Raw genomic sequence first — 18,180 nt, 5'->3', positions numbered from 1 at the left:
GAAGATGGCAAGCTGAGACTGGGAGGTAAGAAGTGTGGGTTCTCAAGGAAAAAGAGACGGTGACTCTTGGGCAGAGTACCTTGGCATTCTGCAGCTTTGGCGAATCCCTCATTTTCTTTTTATCAGAAGGAAATGGCACTGCACAGCAGGAAAGAGATGGAGAAATAAATATTACTCTTTTAAAATATCCTTTGATGTGCTTGATTTTATTATATATGTTATATTCTTTTCTTTTTAAACAATAAAGATTTTTGTTTGCAACAGCAGGGACTCTGCCTAGTGGGCACCCTCCACTGCCTGGTGTCAGGTGCCTATAACCAACCATCTTTACTGCCTGACTCAGGAAAGGAAGACCTCCATCAGCCTTTATCCACCACTCACTCCCAGGCCCAGTCTGCATTCCCCCACGTGGCCAGCAGAGGGTCCTTCCATTGACAAATATACTTGAAAATCATTCTATCCAAAGATGAGACGTGAGAGATGTGGGCAAGGCAGGCACGGTGGACAAGGAACCTCAGGTGTTGGAAGCAGAAGTGGGTCACTTACAAATTCCCCAGTCCAATTCCTTCCAGCTCCCATAGGACCCTGCTACCCACCTTTCTCCACAGGTCCATAAAGCTTACCACCTGCTTCTCCCACAAATCCCTGCTCAGAGCACCCTGTGTCTGCTAGATTAGCTCCCAGCACTAAGCTGAGACAGGAATTTTGCTTCTGCCTTGCTCCTCATAAGCCAATTATCATTAACCCTCACCTATGTGGGTCTAGGGAACCACCCCTGATGGAGACTGCCTAGATGGTGGTGATGGGAGGAGGGGCGGTTCTGGGATGGGAATTGAGGAGAATTCTAGAAATAGGAGAGAATCTCAGGGAATGGAGATCTATATGAGAAAAAGGAGGGGTGGGTGTCCATCTGGGCATTGAGGAAAAGTCCATGTCAGAAGACTGAAAATTTGTTCTGAGGATAAGTCAAAGTGTGCCCCCAGACTAGCAGCATCAGCATCACCTAAGGACTTAATAGAGATGCAAATTCTATGGCCCCACCCCAGATACTGAATCAGAAACTCTGGGACTGGGCCCAGTGATCTGCGTTGTAAGAACTCCAGGGTATGCTCATGTATGCTAAGCTTGGGAACCACCGCTCTCAAGTTACGAGGTTTCTTCCAGGAGTTAGAGGTATGCATTCCGGGGAACCAAAGATCAGTCTGGAGGGATATGTGAATGGAGTTGGTATCTCTAAGAATGGGGAAGGTCTGTCCTAGGTTGACCTCTAGAAGGTTGGAAAGCTTTTATATCTTAGAATGGGAAGAGGTCTGTTCAGGGGACTGGAGCCAAATCTGCTTCATAAAATAGTATGGTGACACTATTAGGGATCAAGGAAGTTTGACAGTAGATCAAGTCATGGTTTAGGATCATGTAGTCTTGGATTTGGATCCCTGGATCCATTACATGAGTTGTGTGACCTCATACTTGTACTTAACATTTCTGAGCTTCAGTTTCCTTATCTGAAACATGGGAGGATAATACTGGCCTCATAAAGCTGTTGTTAGAACTGGTTGGACTGTTTAGTCAACAAATATCTATAGAGGAGTTTTTCTGTGTACAAGTTCTGGAAATTCAGAGGAGAAAGGGACAGACCTAACTCTCTATCTCTGTGCTGGGCACCTAGCATACAGCAGGCATTCAATAAATGCAACTGCCCCTACTTTGCTAAGGAAATCGGAGATTCTTCTGGGGGAAATGAAATGACCCTAAACCAAGGTAAGTTTGACCTGAAGAGTAAGGATGTATGATCTGTTCTTTTTTTTTTTTTAATTGAAGTATAGTCAGTTACAATGTGTCAATTTCTGGTATACAGCACAATGTCCCAGTCATGCATATGCATACATATATTCAGTTTCATATTCTTTTTCATTAAAGGTTATTACAAGATAGTGAATATAGTTCCCTGTGCTATACAGAAGAAATTTGTTTTTTTAATCTATTTTTATATACAGTGGCTAACATTTGCAAATCTCAAACTCCCAAATTTATTCCTTCCCATCCCCTTTCCCCTGATCTGGTCTGCTCCTGAGAAAAAAATTATCTATTGCTAAGCACTTGGACACTTGACTCATAAGAACCTTTTGAGACAGATATGTGGGGTTTTTTCATCCCCATTACATGGATGAGGCTTGGAGAGGTGGAGAAATTTGTACAGAACTAGGAAGAGCATCAAGGTTAGAATGCAAATCTTCCCACTCCAAATTCAGGACATGGGAGATTTGTTCACAAAATGGGGATAGGGTGTCCTGTGTCCCAGAGAGTCGGGAGGCCTGTTGCAGGGAAGAGAGAGGCCTTTAGTGAGTACATGGTGGGCATTCTAACCCAGACATTCTAATGGAGAGTTCATCTAGGGCAGTGGCTCTCAACTTTACCTACTCAGTGGATCAGTTGGGGAGATTTAAAAAATACTAATGCCTTAGAGATCAGAATGAACTGGTTTGGAATGTCATCTAAACAACTTTTGAAAGTCCCCAAGTGATGCTGACTCTCAGCCAAGGCTGAGGACTACTGCTCTGGGGCATGGAGTGTGAATCCCACAGTGGGAAACTGATAGAAGATTTGAAATGTTGGTCTCTGAAGTTGGGGAAGGCTGTCCTTGAGGAATGGGGACAGGGTGTTCCTAAGGAAGGGAAGGAAATTTTCCCGAGAATTGCAAAGTTGTATGCCAGGGAATGGAGGAGAGTGTCATTATGCTATCCAAGGAAGTTATCTTGAGAGAATGAAGAGCCTGTCTAGGAGCCTGACTAGAGGGAGACAGTCCATTTGGGAATAGGGTTCCATGAGGCCTCAGAGCAGAGGAGGTAAAAGCAAGGACTTTAGGGGTCAAGTCCTATTCGGCTACCAACCAGATGTGTCCTCTTGGGCACATTGCTCAGCCTCCCTATGCCTCAGTTTTTTCATCTCTAACGGGAGGTTGTAATACCTGCCTCATAGGGATATTGTCAGAATTAAATGAGATAATACAACTGTTGAGGATGGGGAGTCTGTAGGTAGGAGCACTGGGGGTTAAGTTGGAGAATGGAAGGTTCTGAGGAACGGTGGTGACTGCTGATGTGGGGCATGGGGTAGGGGAAAGGCAGAGAGGGCTGGATCCAAAATCTGTAAAAGTCACAGCGTGGGGCCTGGAGATACCCTGCAGGGGCCGCCAGCCTCCAGGCTACAGAGACACGGGCGGAGGTGGGGGGACCAGCGGAGGAGAGGTTTGACTGCTAGTAACCTCTCAAGTGCTGCAGTAAGGAGAAGCCTCAGCCGTGGCAGCAGCGCCAGCAGCCTCCCCTCCCCTCCGTCACTGCTGTGTGACAGGTGGGAACTTAAAAGTTCAGGTCACGTGTCTCAGCTGGTTAACCTACTTACCTCTTGAAGACTGGGGCCGGGGCAGGCAGGGGCCAAGAGGAATTGCCTGAAAAAGGAGCAGAGCAGGGGAAAGCCCCAAGAGTGCTCTGGGGACCTACGTTTGAAGGCTTGTGGGGTGAGGGAGAGAATGCACACATGTGTGAAAAGATACCAAAGTCAGTACCTGGGAGCCCCGCACATGCCCTGGCACACATGTGCCTCCAGCATCAGGCATTGCTTGTCTTAAAGGGCCGAATTTACCCGAGAAAATATTTCTACAGTTGGAGCAGGTTGAGCTCTGGGTACCAGTTTAACTTTGGAGCTGCCTGCAAGCTCTCCCAAAGCTGCCTCCCTTTTTAACTAGTCTCCTTACCCTTAGAGAGGGAAAGGGGAGACATGGGGTGGGGGTGTGGAGAGGGAGGAGGATGTCTCAAGACTCTTGCTTTCAGAGTCTTTTTATGTATTTTGGGGATGCTCCAGGGGAAACCTGAAGTCAAGGGCCAGAACTGAGGGAAATTGCTGGAGGGAGAAGTGCAGACAGGCTGACAGCTCCACAATCCTTCTAGAGTGATAAAATTCTGCACCCCAATCCCCCTCCCCCACCACCTTTGTCTAGTCTCTAATCCAGGGACCCATCTCCGCTGAGTGACTTCAGTTCTCCTCTCCTCTCGTTTCCTTGGAACGGCTCCAAGTCGGCCGTTCGCTACCAATCTCCAGTCCTAGGTCCACAACTGCACCCGCTCTGGCCGCCGCCTCGCAGGCGCGGCTCTCTTGCCATCCTCGCCCACCGCGAGCTGCGGGGTGGTGCGGGCCCTTTAAGAATAGCGGGACCGGCGAGCAGCAGCCTGGAGAAGAGCACAGCCGCCCAGAGGGTTCCGAAGAACACAGCGCCGAGGACCGGGCTCAGGGAACCGAATGTGCGGGGTCAAGTTGAGTCCGCGCGAGCCCCAATCGCCCCTCCCCAATCTTGTCATCTCTATTCTGACCTGAGGCCCGGGCCCTCCCCTGTCTCCCGCCCCACCCCGGCCCCGCCCCGGCCCAGCCGCCGGGACCGGGAGCCGGGACGCCGGTGCCGCAGCCGAAGGCAGGTAAGGAGGACCTGGAATCTCCATCCCGGGCCCGTGGCAGCGCTAAGCATCTCGGCTCCGCAACCGCCCGGGGGCGCGTCAAGGTGACTAGGCAAGCAGGAGATGGGAGGAGTTGAGCCCGCCAGGGGGTCTCAGTTGGTGGTGGGGGCTCTGAGTCCCAGCGGTGAGCCTGTCTTTGTGGAGAGTCCGGGGAGCGCGGGCCCAGGGGCGCCGGCGGGAGGGGCCGAGAAGGGCGTTGTGCCCAGGGATGGGGAGGGGGACGCAGCGCGAGGCCCAGAGCCTCCTCTGCCTCCGCCTTCCCCAGGTCCACCCTGCGCTCGTCCAGCTATCCTGACCTCAGCGGGCAGCCTCCGCCAGTGGCCCCTATCGTCCTCCCCGCCTCCCCCTCCCCCGCCCCCCAACCAGTTCCCAGGGGCTGCTGGCCTGCGGGGTAAGGAGATTAGAGCCACCGTAGGGAGGAGGGAGCGGGTAAGGGCTTCGAGGGGCCGAGCTGGGGCCAGGCTGAGGCTGAGGCTGCCCGGGACGGAGGAGAGGTCGGGTTGTTGCGCCGGGAGTGAGGGTTGGGGGAAGATAGATGCTCTCGCAGTGGGATGTGAAGTGCTCCCAGTACCCTATCTACCCCGAGAAGGAAGCGGGGATTGAAGGCAAGGGCAGCATTAGAAAGCAAGGGAGTTCCGAGTCGGGGATTGGAGGTCTGCCCCACACTGAACAGGCCCTCTCCTTGCAGGCCGGCGGCGTGATGGCGGAGAAGGCGCTGGAGGCCGTGGGCTGTGGACTAGGACCTGGGGCTGTGGCCATGGCCGTGGCCCTGGAGGACGGGGCGGAGCCCCCTATGCTGACCACGCACCTGAAGAAGGTGGAGAACCACATCACCGAAGCCCAGCGCTTCTCCCACCTACCCAAGCGCTCAGCCGTGGACATCGAGTTCGTGGAGCTGTCCTATTCCGTGAGGGAGGGGCCCTGCTGGCGCAAACGGGGTAAGGGAGCAGCATGAGGCCGAGTGTCCCCTGTTCTGCAAATCCTGCAGAAGTGGGCCCACTAAAATCTTAGCCCTTCACTCACTCTGTGCACAGCTGAAGTGCCAGGGGCTGTGCGTCCCCCCATGCCTGTGATCACTGTGGGACACAGTGTTCAGTTGGTTATTGAAGCTTTCCTATTATAAGTTAACACTAAGCCCCTCTGGTCCTTGAGTGGTCCTTGAGGAGTTTTCCTTCTTTATTTCAGGTAGAGCTCCTGCCTTTGAGGGCTGGTGTGAGAAAGTGGAAGCTGTGTTGAGGGGGTTCTCCTCAGCAGTTTGCAAAATCCTTGTACCGAAAGAGCACTGCTCATTTTAAAAGATGCTCTCATTCCTGTCTTCTTACTTCATTCTTGCTGAAGTCCTCCAAGATAGGGAGGGTAAAGGTTTGGCAGGATAGATGACATCCTTATGTTACTAATAAGGAAACTGAGGTCTGGAGAAGTTGAGTAACATGACCAATGTCACACAGCTAGTAATTGGTAGCGCTGGGACCAGAAGCCAGGTTTTCCAGCTCTCCTTGCATTGTCCTCTTCTCCCTCTTACTTCCCTGGTATGCCACTCCCAGGTCCTCCTCTTTTCCCCTATCCCAACAGGTGGGTAAAGTATGCCTGGGGCTCTGAGTTCCTTTAAAGGGCAACCGTCTGCTGAACCCCTTTCATCCTTTGTTCCCACCCACATCCCCTGCCCTGGGCAGGTTGAGCTGGGAATAGAGAAACTGGGTGTTTTTCCAGAGCCTGGGTGTTGGTCAGAGGTGGAGCTGGGACATTGTTCTCTGAGGTTTAGGAAATGTTTGAGATGCTTCAGAGCAGGGCTGAGCCTGAGCTGTCTCTGTACTCCCTACCCTCACTGCCACGAGGGACCAAGTGGTTACAGAGACTGAGTCAATGGAAACTGAGGCATCTGGGCTCCCTGCTCAGTGCCCCATCCCTCAGCAGCCTCTTGGCCCTGAAACCAGTTCTGGGCAAAATGAGGAGTGAGTTATTTCCTTAACCCCTCATTTCCTCCCAATTTTAAGGAGAAATGAAAATAAAAAAGAAATGTGTCTTGATGGGCACATTAGCTCTCTGGTTGCTTCTACCCACCAGCCGCAAATGGGCACCCCTGACCAGTCCTCCTCTGTTTGCCCTTGCCAGCCCCATTCTGCTCTGCTGTCCATTTTGCCCTCTCTTCCATCCTCTGCTGCTTCCTCTGCCCTCTGTCCTCCTCTCTCCGACTTCTCTGTTCACTTGAACCCCTCCCCCTTCTCTGGAGGACCGAAAGCAATTAGAGGAAAAAGAGCGAGGAGTGTGGAGAGAGGGAGATTCTGCCTTTCCTAGGCTTTGTCAGCAGTCTCTCCTAATTATGCATGACATTTCTTGATATTTGAAACACTTTTCTATTCGTTATTATTAATGACCTCACTTATTATTCACAATAACCCTATTATGTCCTTGGGAGGAGATACTACTATCCTTATTTTATAGATGAGGAAATGGAGACCCTGAAAGATTAAGTGACTTCATAAAATTGCAGAGAGAGTTACTGACTGAGGCAGGACTAGAACTCTGGTGGGTTGCCATCCTGAAGTCCCGCAGGCCCCTTCCATGCTGAGCAGTCATGGTCTAGCAGGAGTCCACAGACATGGGTTCCTAGCCGCTTGTAAGCTGTGTGACCTTGGGCAGGCTGCTTACCCTCTCTTGGCCTCACTTTCCTCATCTGTCAACAGGGATGATAATAATACCCACCACACAGGCTTGTTGTGAAGCTCAGCTGAGACGTTATCTGTGAAAATGCTTTATGAAAGACAAGCATAACGTGATATTTGAATTCGGCATCAGTGCTCAATCTAGCACTTGGCTGTGATTAAATGAAGGGAAGGTTCATCACTGCCAGTTTCTTCCCCAGCAGAAGAAAGCACTTCCTGTGAGTGGCTCTGAGAGTCATGTGCTGGAGAACATACCACACGTCTTTCTGATTGATGGAGATGATGACTGAGGCAGAGGGTTGGAATTCATGACTTCCTCTCTCCCAGTAAAGATCTCGCTGTGTGACCTTGCATGATTCACTGGATGTCTCTGGGCCCCAGTTGCCTCATCCGTGTTGCTATAGCAGCAACTGAGGCAATGAGCTTCATAAACTGGAAAGCACCATCCAGGCAGTTGGTATGATCAGGGGCCCACAGTGCGCAGCAGCTGATCCCTTATCCTACCGGATGTATCCAGAGGGACAGCTAGGGCTGTGAAGGAGGGTGACAGATCACATCCCTTCACTGCCTCTGCTAAGGAAGTAGAATGGAGAGGGAATTGGGCTCTGTGGGTGTTGGAGGAGGGTGATAGTGAGCAAAGTACCTGGTAGGGGATTGGTGTCTGGGCCTCACTCAGACAGGTCTCTAAGCACAGCAGGCAAGGCCAGCCTTGTTGGCTCCATCTTCCCTCCCCACCACCTTGTCTCACCAGTTGACTCCATGGAGTCTCTGCCTTCTGCTTCCTGGATAGTATTATATATATGCAGAGCTCTTCCTCCCAAAGCCTGGAGAGCCTCTGCCTTCCCTTTCCATTTTGAAATGTTACTCACCCTTCAAGATTTAGCTCAAATGCCACCTCTTCCATGAAGCCATTCCTGACTTTCCCCATTGCTTCTCTCATCAATTCCATTTTCTGCATTCTTATTGCAGATGATTTATATTTCTGTTATATCCCTTATTTTATCTTTCTTTAGGTCCATAGTTTTTTGGGTTTTTTGGTCTATCTTTTTCACCTAGACTATCACCTTCCTGAGTGCTGAAACTATGTCTTCCTCATTTTTTTTGGTTCAGTGTCTGGTACAGAGCTTGGAATGTAGTATATATCAATAAGCATTTGTCAGATGGAATTAATGATAAAATGTCACTTTAATGTTTTTAATGTACTCTATGTGCCAAGCACTGTGTCATATACTTTACATATATTATCTCATTAAATCTTTATAACAACCCTATGAGATAGGTGCCTGAGATGAGGGATCTGGAGCTCAGAGAGGTTAAGCAACTTGTCCAAAGTCACACAGCTGGTAAGTGGAGCCAGAATTTGAACATAGATCCACCTGGCTCCAAACTGGTACTCTTTATGCATATGCTGCCTCCCAGTGAGTGAATGAAAGGTGAGATTTTTACTGGGCCATGTGAGGGGCTGCAGAGATGAGCCTGATGGGCAGAGAGAGCACACAGAAGAAGGCTTTTTCAGAATGAGGCCAAGGCTCTGACAACACACATTCACAGAACAAACACATATTGAGCCTCTGGTACCTGCCAGCCAGTCTGCTAAGGTTACAAAGATTAGTAAGACACAGACCCTGCCCTGGAGAAGCTCACTGACTGAGAGGCTGGGGAAGGGGATAAAGGGCAGGGACATTGAGTAACAAACATGCTGGCATGTGAGAAGTGCCATGGGAACATAAAGGACAGTCAGCCAGCTCAGGATGGACCACTGGGAAAGTCTTCCTGGAGGAGGTGAGAGAGTGACCGCTGTGTTTGTAGAAGAGGAACAGGATCTTCTATAACTTTGCTCCCCTCTCCACACCATTCAGAAGAACACTGTCACCTCAGGTATTTTGACATTAGTGGTGGTCATTTCCAGGGGGACAGGGTGAGAGGGTCTAGGTTATTGGTGGGGCTATGATGGTCAATCCTCCATCCTAACCAATTCACACCAAGTAGGGACTGCCTATTTCCTGAAAGTTATGGCTGCACCTACAACTTTGGGGTACCTGTGGTCACTGTAGCCCTGATCAAAAGTTCCTCCCTCCCTCACTACAGGTTATAAGACCCTCCTTAAGTGCCTATCAGGTAAATTCTGCCGCCGGGAGCTGATTGGCATCATGGGCCCCTCAGGGGCTGGCAAGTCCACATTCATGAACATCTTGGCAGGATACAGGTGAGGACGAGGCTGGAGCTGAATGGGGGCAGGCAGGAAGAGGGGTCTCCTGGGGAGCACAAAAGGTGTTCTTAAGTGACCTTGTCCCCCCCATCTCCAACCAATGTTCCTACAGGGAATCTGGAATGAAGGGGCAGATCCTGGTCAACGGGAGGCCACGGGAACTGAGGACCTTCCGCAAGATGTCCTGTTACATCATGCAGGACGACATGCTGCTGCCACACCTCACGGTGCTGGAAGCCATGATGGTGAGGGCTGGATGGCCTCCTCCTCCCGGGTCCCCCTTCTGTCTGCTGTCCCCATCTTTTCCATTGGCTGAGGGGACAAGGCATTGCCCCCTCCCGCACCTATCTGACCTGCCTCCTCTCTGGGCCCCAGGTCTCTGCTAACCTGAAGCTGAGTGAGAAGCAGGAGGTGAAGAAGGAGCTGGTGAGAGGGGGAGGGGAGGGGGGAAGAGGACAGCCGTGCTTTTTGGTACTACTAAGTTCTGGGGCTTCTGAGTTGGGTAATGGGAGCGGGGTGGCCAAGTCTGGGACATTGGGCTTAAGGGAGTTGCTTATTTGAATTGGGGTGGTATTAGGAGAAGTAGAGACTCCGAAGCTGACCTGGAATGGGGGTCGGGGGGGGGGCCGGGCCAGGTGACGGAGATCCTGACAGCACTGGGCCTGATGTCCTGCTCCCACACGAGGACAGCCCTGCTCTCCGGCGGGCAGAGGAAGCGCCTGGCCATCGCTCTGGAGCTGGTCAACAACCCACCTGTCATGTTCTTTGACGAGCCAACCAGGTAGTTCTCCCTTCCTCTCCCACCAGGATGCCCCTTCCCCTGAGCCCAGAGCCAGGGCTGGAGGCTGCATCTGCCCCACTACTGGAGACCAGAGCATGTGTTTGCAGCCTCCTGGGGCCAGATCAGGGCTCCATCCCTGCCAGTTCTGTTGCCACAGCAGCTCCATCCTTCACCCTAGCAGAAATCCCCATCTCCTCCTTGATGGATGCCTCCTGCTCCTTCTCTCCCCACAGCCAATCAATCACCAAGTCCTGCTGATTCTACCTTCTTTTCTCATCTCTCAGATTCACCCACCCCCTTCCTTAGTGCCTGTGCTTAAATTCAGGACATCAACAACTCTTGCCTGCATTTCTGCCACAGACTCCTATCTCCTTGTCTCCAGTTTCTCCCAGCCAATCCTTCCTCCAAACTGCAACCAGAGTGAACTCTATAAAAAACATGCCTGGCAATACTCACTCCCCTGCTTAAAAACATGCAATGATTCCCATCTGCCCTCAGAATAAAGTCAGAGGACTTACAAGGTCCTGGTCTGAACCTACTTCTCCGGCTTCACATCTTGCTTCATGCTGTCTTGTATTTTATGCTCTAATAACATTGAATTGCTTAAAACTCTCTCAGTCAAGCCATGTGTTTCATGCCTCTGAGCTTTGCACATGCTGTGTCTTCTGTCTGGAATGCCCTTCGCCTCCACACCTGCCCTTCCTCCCTCACCTGGCTGAGCTCTTTCTTCCAGACTCACTCAGGAAACTTTTCTGACTACCTGCCAACACCTTTGTACAGCAGAGCTCTTTTCATCCCATGTTTCTGCAGCATGTCCCACCTTAAATGATCTGTTCACTTCTGTCTCTCCCTCTGGACCAGAGTCTATGTCTTATTTATTCATCACTGTAATCCCAGTGACTGGCATTCAGCAGGTGCTTGATATATGCTTGTTACACCTAACAGGACTTTGGGTTCCTTGGTACCTCCAAATGCCTGAATCATACAGTGTGGATGCGATATACAGGTGGCCAGAGTGACCCCCTTCCTGTCCCCTCCCTCCCCCCATAGCAGCTGCCCCACCCACACACTCTCTTCTCTCACCTCTGCCCACCTCACTTCGCCCCCTGGTGGCCTCTCTCTGGACAGTGGTCTGGACAGTGCCTCCTGTTTCCAAGTGGTGTCCCTCATGAAGTCCCTGGCCCAGGGGGGCCGTACCATCATCTGCACCATCCACCAGCCCAGTGCCAAGCTCTTTGAGATGTTTGACAAAGTGAGTATCTCTGGGTCTCACGGTGACTGGCCTGTGATGGGGAGAGGGGAGGGGGTCAGTCAAGGTGTGTGGTGCCGTGGGACCTGCCTGATCTGCTTGCTGTATGTTCCTCACCCTACTCTTTCTGCCTCAGCTCTACATCCTGAGCCAGGGTCAGTGCATCTTCAAGGGCGTGGTCACCAACCTGATCCCCTATCTGAAGGGGCTCGGCTTGCACTGCCCCACCTACCACAACCCAGCTGACTTTAGTGAGTGGGGGCCTATTGATAGGGCTGGGATATGGTGGGGGCCAAACCTGGGGGTTCAGATCATGCACTTGGGCCTCCTGAGGTGGCAGAGATCTCACTGTTACCTGCCTTCCCCACACACCCAAGGAGGGGCTGGCTTGCCCTTGGGAAGCAAGGCTAGATCTTAGCTGAGTGCACCTCTCTGTGTCCCCCAGTCATCGAGGTGGCCTCTGGTGAGTATGGAGACCTGAACCCCATGCTGTTCCGGGCTGTGCAGAATGGGCTCTGTGCCATGGCAGAGAAGAAGAGCAGCCCCGAGAAGAATGAGATCCCCGCCCCCTGTCCCCCTTGCCCTCCGGTGAGTAGGGGTGGAGATGACAGAGTGCAGAATCGGGGGGGGGGGGAGATGGGACCAGGGACAATGCCAAAGAGGCTGTGCCCCAGAGGCTTCACAACCACCGGATACTAGGAAGAACCCTGACTTGAAATAGATCTATCAGCTGTGTGACCTTGGGCACGTTACTTAACCTCTATAAGCTTCGGCTTTCTCCATTTTTTTCATTCAGCAAACTCTCACTGAGTATCTGTAGCATGTTGTCCTCAGTGCCACCTGGTAGGCAGGACTGAAGCTGTTCCTGACCTTACGGCCAGTGTGGCTTACTGGCATCTCTAACTTGGAGGTGATGATACTTATTTCATGGTGTTATTGGGAGGACTAATTAGATCATCACGGAAAACCCTTCACACTATAACTGGTACAGTCGGTGTTTGTTCCGTGCCAGCTCTCTTCCTTAAATGAAACACTATAACCCTGGTAAACAACAAGGGTTATTGTCACTGTTGTCATCCTTATTATCATTCTTAATAATATTATTGTGAAACTGGTAGCATAAAGGTATTATACCCTTAGGGTAAATGTTTTTCAATGGATTAAAGAGAAGCTGATCTATTAGTAGCCCTTATGGGTGTCCTTGACTCCTTTTCTTCTAAGTTTTTATCTCCCTTCATGTCTCTTTCTCTGAATCTCGTTCTGATTCATGCCCCTAAAGCCAGCTTCTAGGTCCCCAACTCAATGGTGGAGAATTCTGGAGGCCCCTTGCCCTGGGGATGGGCTCAGGGGTTTTCCCACTCACTGAGCTGGGTGCACAGTGGGTGGGTGGGGTAGGTTCACCTGATCCAGTTTCCTCTCCCCAGGAAGTGGATCCCATTGAAAGCCACACCTTTGCCACCAGCACCCTCACACAGTTTTGCATCCTCTTCAAGAGGACCTTCTTGTCCATCCTCAGGGACACGGTGAGACATCAAGTGGGAGGAGGGGCAGCATTGGCCTGGCCCTTGGGGGCATAGGATCCCAGCAGCTGGGATGGTGATGGGGCCCCTCCCCCAGCCACCCGCTCCATGCACCTGTGGGTCTGCATACCTGTGAGGGCACACTTGAGTGCCTACCCATGTGTGGCCTGCCCATTCCTAGCCTGTGATCCATCCTCTTTCTTCATGACCACCCCTCATTCAGGTCCTGACCCACCTGCGGTTCATGTCCCACGTGGCGATCGGTGTGCTCATTGGTCTCCTCTACCTGCACATCGGGGACGATGCCAGCAAGGTCTTCAACAACACTGGCTGCCTCTTCTTCTCTATGCTGTTCCTCATGTTTGCTGCCCTGATGCCAACTGTGCTTACCTGTGAGTGGAGCTGCCCTGGGCATGTGGTGGGGGTGGGGGGATGGGGTAGGACCAGGGTTCCAGACAGCTATGCCTAAACGGCCTGTGTCCTCAGTCCCTTTAGAGATGGCGGTCTTCATGAGGGAGCATCTCAACTACTGGTACAGCCTCAAAGCGTATTACCTGGCCAAGACCATGGCCGACGTGCCCTTTCAGGTAAGCCTCTTCCTCCCACCTGCCCACTGCCGCCCTCCTGTCTTCCTCCTTCCATCCTTGCCTCCCTGAGCCTTGTCATCTGCCATCCTTCCCTTTACTTCTACTCACTTAGCAGCAGGCGGTGAGTACGTACCACACACCAGGCTTCACACCAGGCACTAGGGCTTTAGCAACGAACACAACAGAAACAGCCTTGACCTTGTGGAACTTACGTTCTAGTGGGAACACCAGGACAAACGGGAGATGATGAAAATACTAGCCCTACAAGTGACTCAGTAGAGACTCGAGAAGGCTCTGGAGCCTCACTGCTACTTGTTCGCTGTGAGACATTGTGCAAGTCACCTGATCTCTCTTTGCTTCAGTGTCCCCATCTATTAAATGGGATGATGGCAGTATCTCCCTTGGGACTGTTTGTGAGAATTAAATGCGTTTACATGTAAAATACTTTAGGATAGTGCTTGGCACATACTAAAGTGCCCAATAATGGTAGCTGATTGTGGTTGTGGTTGTGGTGACTGCCACCATCACCCAGTTCCAAGTACGGGCCACCAAAAATCCATAGGACACCTTTGAGCAAATTAGAAAAGGTGCTCCCTCATCAGGGTGGGGGCTGCACTGTATCAGGGTGAGAAGAGCATGGCTAGGTCTTGGCCCTGGTTGCCTCTTGGCTGGGCGCCCTTGTGCAGGGAACAAACTGTTCTACTGTACATGGTAGGCTTGGTCCCTGTCCTCCAGGAGTTGACGGTGTCTAGGGGGACAAAATGCTCTCATATACAGAGTTAATTAATTAACAATATAAGGAATATGCTGGTCTGGATGGGAGGGACCTGAGGAGCTCAGAGGATGGAGAAGTCACCATGCCTGCACTGGTCAAAATGGGCCTAATGGAAGATGGAAGAGGTGGGACTGGAAGATGAATGAGGTTCCTCCAGCCAGGGAGGACGTGGACATGGGTCAAGCTGGGGGGACAGCACGAACAGGGGTGTGGAGGCAGGACTTGGCCTGGACACTCTAGGAACAGCTGTTCTAGGGGCTTCTGCCTGGGTGGAGCAGATGGTCTTGGCCACTGCCCAGCCCTGTGCCCACTGTCCAGGTGGTGTGCCCCGTGGTGTACTGCAGCATCGTGTACTGGATGACAGGCCAGCCAGCTGAGACCAGCCGCTTCCTGCTCTTCTCGGCCCTGGCCACTGCCACGGCCTTGGTGGCCCAGTCTTTGGGGCTGTTGATTGGAGCCGCCTCCAACTCCCTACAGGTGGGGGGCTGGCAGGTGGGGACCCCTGAGAGGGGACGGGGTCTGGTGGGAGGGAGCAGGGGTTGGCCCAAGGAGTGGGATGAATTTATGGGAAACCCAGGAGCCACCCCAGATCTGGGTCTGTCCTGGTCACCCCTGTGACAGCCCGGTCACCTTCCCTCCCCTCCAGGTGGCCACTTTTGTGGGCCCAGTTACTGCCATCCCTGTCCTCTTGTTCTCCGGTTTCTTTGTCAGCTTCAAGACCATCCCCACTTACCTGCAATGGAGCTCGTACCTCTCTTATGTCAGGTCAGTGCCCCTCCCCTCACCATGTGCCCCTGCTCCTCCCTGCAGGAGTTCACGCCCCAAGGGTGAGAGATTGCACCTGGACTTTGGTGGTTTGCCCAGGGAGCAGGGACCTTATGCTCTGTGTCCTGCTCTCATGCCCCTGCTTGCCTAGGTACGGCTTTGAGGGTGTGATTCTGACCATCTATGGCATGGAGCGAGGAGACCTGACCTGCTTGGAGGAACGCTGCCCTTTCCGGGAGCCACAGAGCATCCTCCGAGCACTGGATGTGGAGGACTCCAAGCTGTACGTGGACTTCCTGGTCTTGGGCATCTTCTTCCTGGCCCTACGGCTGCTGGCCTACCTTGTGCTCCGTTACCGGGTCAAGTCAGAGAGATAGAGCTTTGCCCTGGCCTGCGCCCCAGCCCCCGCAGCAGGAAGCCCCCAGCCCCAGGCCTCTGGGACTGTTTTAACCTTGTAGACTTGGGCACTGGTTGCTGGTGCAGCCGCCCTCCCTTCTCTCAGATCCTCCACAGGCTGGCTGTCAGACTGCGCCCCAAGCCTTGGCCCTGGGGGTGGGGGCGCCAGGGCCTCCCTTCCATGCCCTGGAGTTTTCTCAAGTTGATGCGGTTTGTAGCTTCCTCCCTACTCTCTCCAATGTCTGCATGCGGAGACCACTAGGAGGCCGCCACCATCCTTCCTGCCCTCGGCACCCTCCTCTGTTGTCTGCCTGGGAGCCCCAGGCTCTCTAGGCCCCCTCTTACAACTGACCAAAGTGGTCCCCTCTGGGGGTCCCCACCACACAAGTATTTGTAAACTGGGCTGTTATAAGGTTGAGGTTCCAGGGCTGGGCCCTGGCAGGGTCCCCTGGATGTCCCATTTGGACATTGGAACAGAGCAGGGAAGGGCTCTGGAAGTTTATTCCTCCTCACCTCTCCCTGCCCCCAGACCTGGGCTGATTTGGACAATCTGTTGGGACAGAAGCTGGGTTTTCTGTCTGGGTCATCCCTCCCAATCCTGGGGATTGGAGAGGCCTGGCGCCATGGGCTGTCCCTGTCACCTCCCTGTCACCTCTGGTGGGGGCCGGGCCTGTGGCATCTCTGCAATAATGTCTGTGTGTCTCTCTCACCTGCCTCTGAAACTGGAGATCGCACTTTATCCTGGGGGGTGAGTAGGAGAAGACCCGAGCCTCCTTTCTCGCTGCTCACCAGTCCTGCAATGCTCCGTCCCCTCTCCAGAGTTCCAGGCATATACATGCGAACAGGCAATCTTGGCCCTACACACACTCGCTGTCCCCCTGTGGCTCAGAGGAAGAGTGATGGTGGTGTGTGGTGGTGGGTGCTGCGGGAGGGCAGGGCCAGCCCCCTCCTGGGGATCCTGCTTTGACTCTAAGGATGAGGCTGGTGCTGCCTGGGGCATCTCTAGGATCTGCAGGTGTCTATCCCCCAGTCTTCCCTCCCTCCCAAGCTCAGGGTGGCACGGGGCACCAGCTCCCTGGAGTTCAGGACCCAACACAAGCACAAGCATGAGCATTAGTTGGACTTGGCCACTGCCACCCTATGGCTCTTCTTTTGTGCGTCAAGCTGGCATTCTCACTCTCCCACCCCTTCCACGGCCACTCGCTGCTCATTCAAACTCTTGTCCTTGTCTCTCCATCTGCTTCCTTTCAGCCAAGGTGGTCCCTGGGCATCAGAGCAGCATGCCCTGGGCACGAGGGAGAGAGACACACTTAGAACATGTCTAGCTTTCCTGGGATGGTCCAGGCTCATTCTTCTTCTGATTTCCCCTTCCCCCAGGGCTCTTTTCCCTCCTTATTCCTGTACACATACCTTCCCCACCCTGCCACGGATTCTCCCCATCACACAAAGATGCCAGTTGTATGTGTGGGATTTCACCCATTATTAATAAAACCTATATTTATACAGTATGCAGTGTGTACATGTGTGTGGATCTGGCACCTGGTACCACAGGCTGTGAGGGGGTCTTCAGAGCACTTTGTGAGAGACCTGTAAGCTTTAGGAAGTCTGTGGCAGGGGATGGAAAGTCCTAGGTATACGTCAAGTCAGTGACTGTGTCTGTTATGAAATACCTATATCGTGCTTCACATCTTACAAATGCTTATGTTCACTATTTCAAGGGAGTCTTAGGCCAACCCTGCATTATCCCTCATGACAACCCATTTTGCAGACAAGAGAACTGAGGCCTAGGTTGAGTAACTTGACCAAGGACCCTTAGCTAATAGAGGTGGAACCAGCCCTAGCAACCAGGTCTTCTGCCACCAGACTCCTCATTCTTGGCATTGACCAATGATGCCTGTTCACGGTGGGTCTGCAAGCTGTGTGCAGGTACCCTGTGTCAGTTGCATGGGTGTATTCTTGCCCAAGTGAGATGTGACTCTCTTTTCAGAACTCACTGAGCCCTGGTTGTGCCTATGGGGGGATAAGGAGGTTAGGGGCCACAAAGACAGTGAGAAACAGGAAATATCCAGGAGACTAAGCCCTAGGATGAGAGTGGCAGTGACCCCACTGAGCTCAGCACAGCTTTCCCCTTTTCTTCTTTTTTTCCCACCAAGCCATACTTCCAGGGCCAAGCCATCAGCCACCAGGAGTGGAAATGGGTCTAGGGGCCTGGGATTTGGAGTAGGCAGTTCTCCAGGAGGCCTTGAAGGCTGGTGGCAGGATGACCCAAGAAGCAGCACGTTGTCTCACCCTCTTTCATTCTGATCCTTGGGGACTGAAGGAGGGGGCTGCCATCAACCCTGCCAGGTGCCTGGAATACCCTTGCTGTGTTGCATGGAGAGCTAAGTGCCCCGGGCTAGGATCCGGCCCAGTCTCTGACCGGTGAGGTGCTTGCCTGGAGATGGACTACTTTTGTTTCTTGTGGAGCTGGGAGTGGGGGTGAGAAGAAGAAATCCGAGTCCTAGCTCTTGGAATTCAAGCTAGCTTTAGGAAGAATTCTGGTTGCCACTTTCTGCCTGGAGAGATGCCAATAGATGGCTGCTTAAAGTCAGAGGGCACAAAATCCCACCATTAAATAGTTTTTCTTAAGATTCTTCATCTTTACTCTTTCCCTTTTAAGATGAAATTTAAAATAGTCCTGAAAGAGTAAAATTTATAAATTCTCACATTTGTAAGTTCCCTCGGGAGTGAAAA

General features: G+C 52.4%; 1 protein-coding gene across 4 annotated transcripts; it reads left to right on the top strand.

The window, feature by feature from the left end:
• Positions 1-3,829: 3,829 nt before the first annotated feature.
• Positions 3,830-16,944, top strand: ABCG4 (ATP binding cassette subfamily G member 4). 4 transcript variants are annotated; one of them, XM_032472443.1, is made up of 15 exons: positions 3,830-4,463; positions 5,191-5,440; positions 9,254-9,371; positions 9,487-9,619; positions 9,750-9,800; positions 10,010-10,155; positions 11,284-11,407; positions 11,541-11,655; positions 11,850-11,992; positions 12,829-12,927; positions 13,148-13,316; positions 13,411-13,511; positions 14,605-14,763; positions 14,933-15,051; positions 15,203-16,944. In XM_032472443.1, exons 2-15 carry the CDS (start codon positions 5,203-5,205, stop codon positions 15,426-15,428), a joined length of 1,941 nt encoding a protein of 646 aa, XP_032328334.1. In that variant the 5' UTR covers positions 3,830-4,463; positions 5,191-5,202; the 3' UTR covers positions 15,429-16,944. The 4 variants fall into 4 exon arrangements, with proteins under 4 accessions (XP_032328334.1, XP_032328335.1, XP_014406614.1 ...); XM_032472444.1 differs by lacking the exon at positions 3,830-4,463 and adding an exon at positions 4,465-4,546; XM_014551128.2 differs by lacking the exon at positions 3,830-4,463 and having other exon boundaries at positions 4,599-5,440; positions 9,750-9,785.
• The last annotated feature ends 1,236 nt before the right edge of the window (positions 16,945-18,180 follow it).

The sequence above is a fragment of the Camelus ferus genome, chromosome 33 (genome assembly GCF_009834535.1).
Source record: "Camelus ferus isolate YT-003-E chromosome 33, BCGSAC_Cfer_1.0, whole genome shotgun sequence".
Lineage (NCBI taxonomy): Eukaryota > Metazoa > Chordata > Mammalia > Artiodactyla > Camelidae > Camelus > Camelus ferus.
Note: the sequence above shows the minus strand (reverse complement) of the source record. Positions and strands in the feature narration are given on the sequence as shown.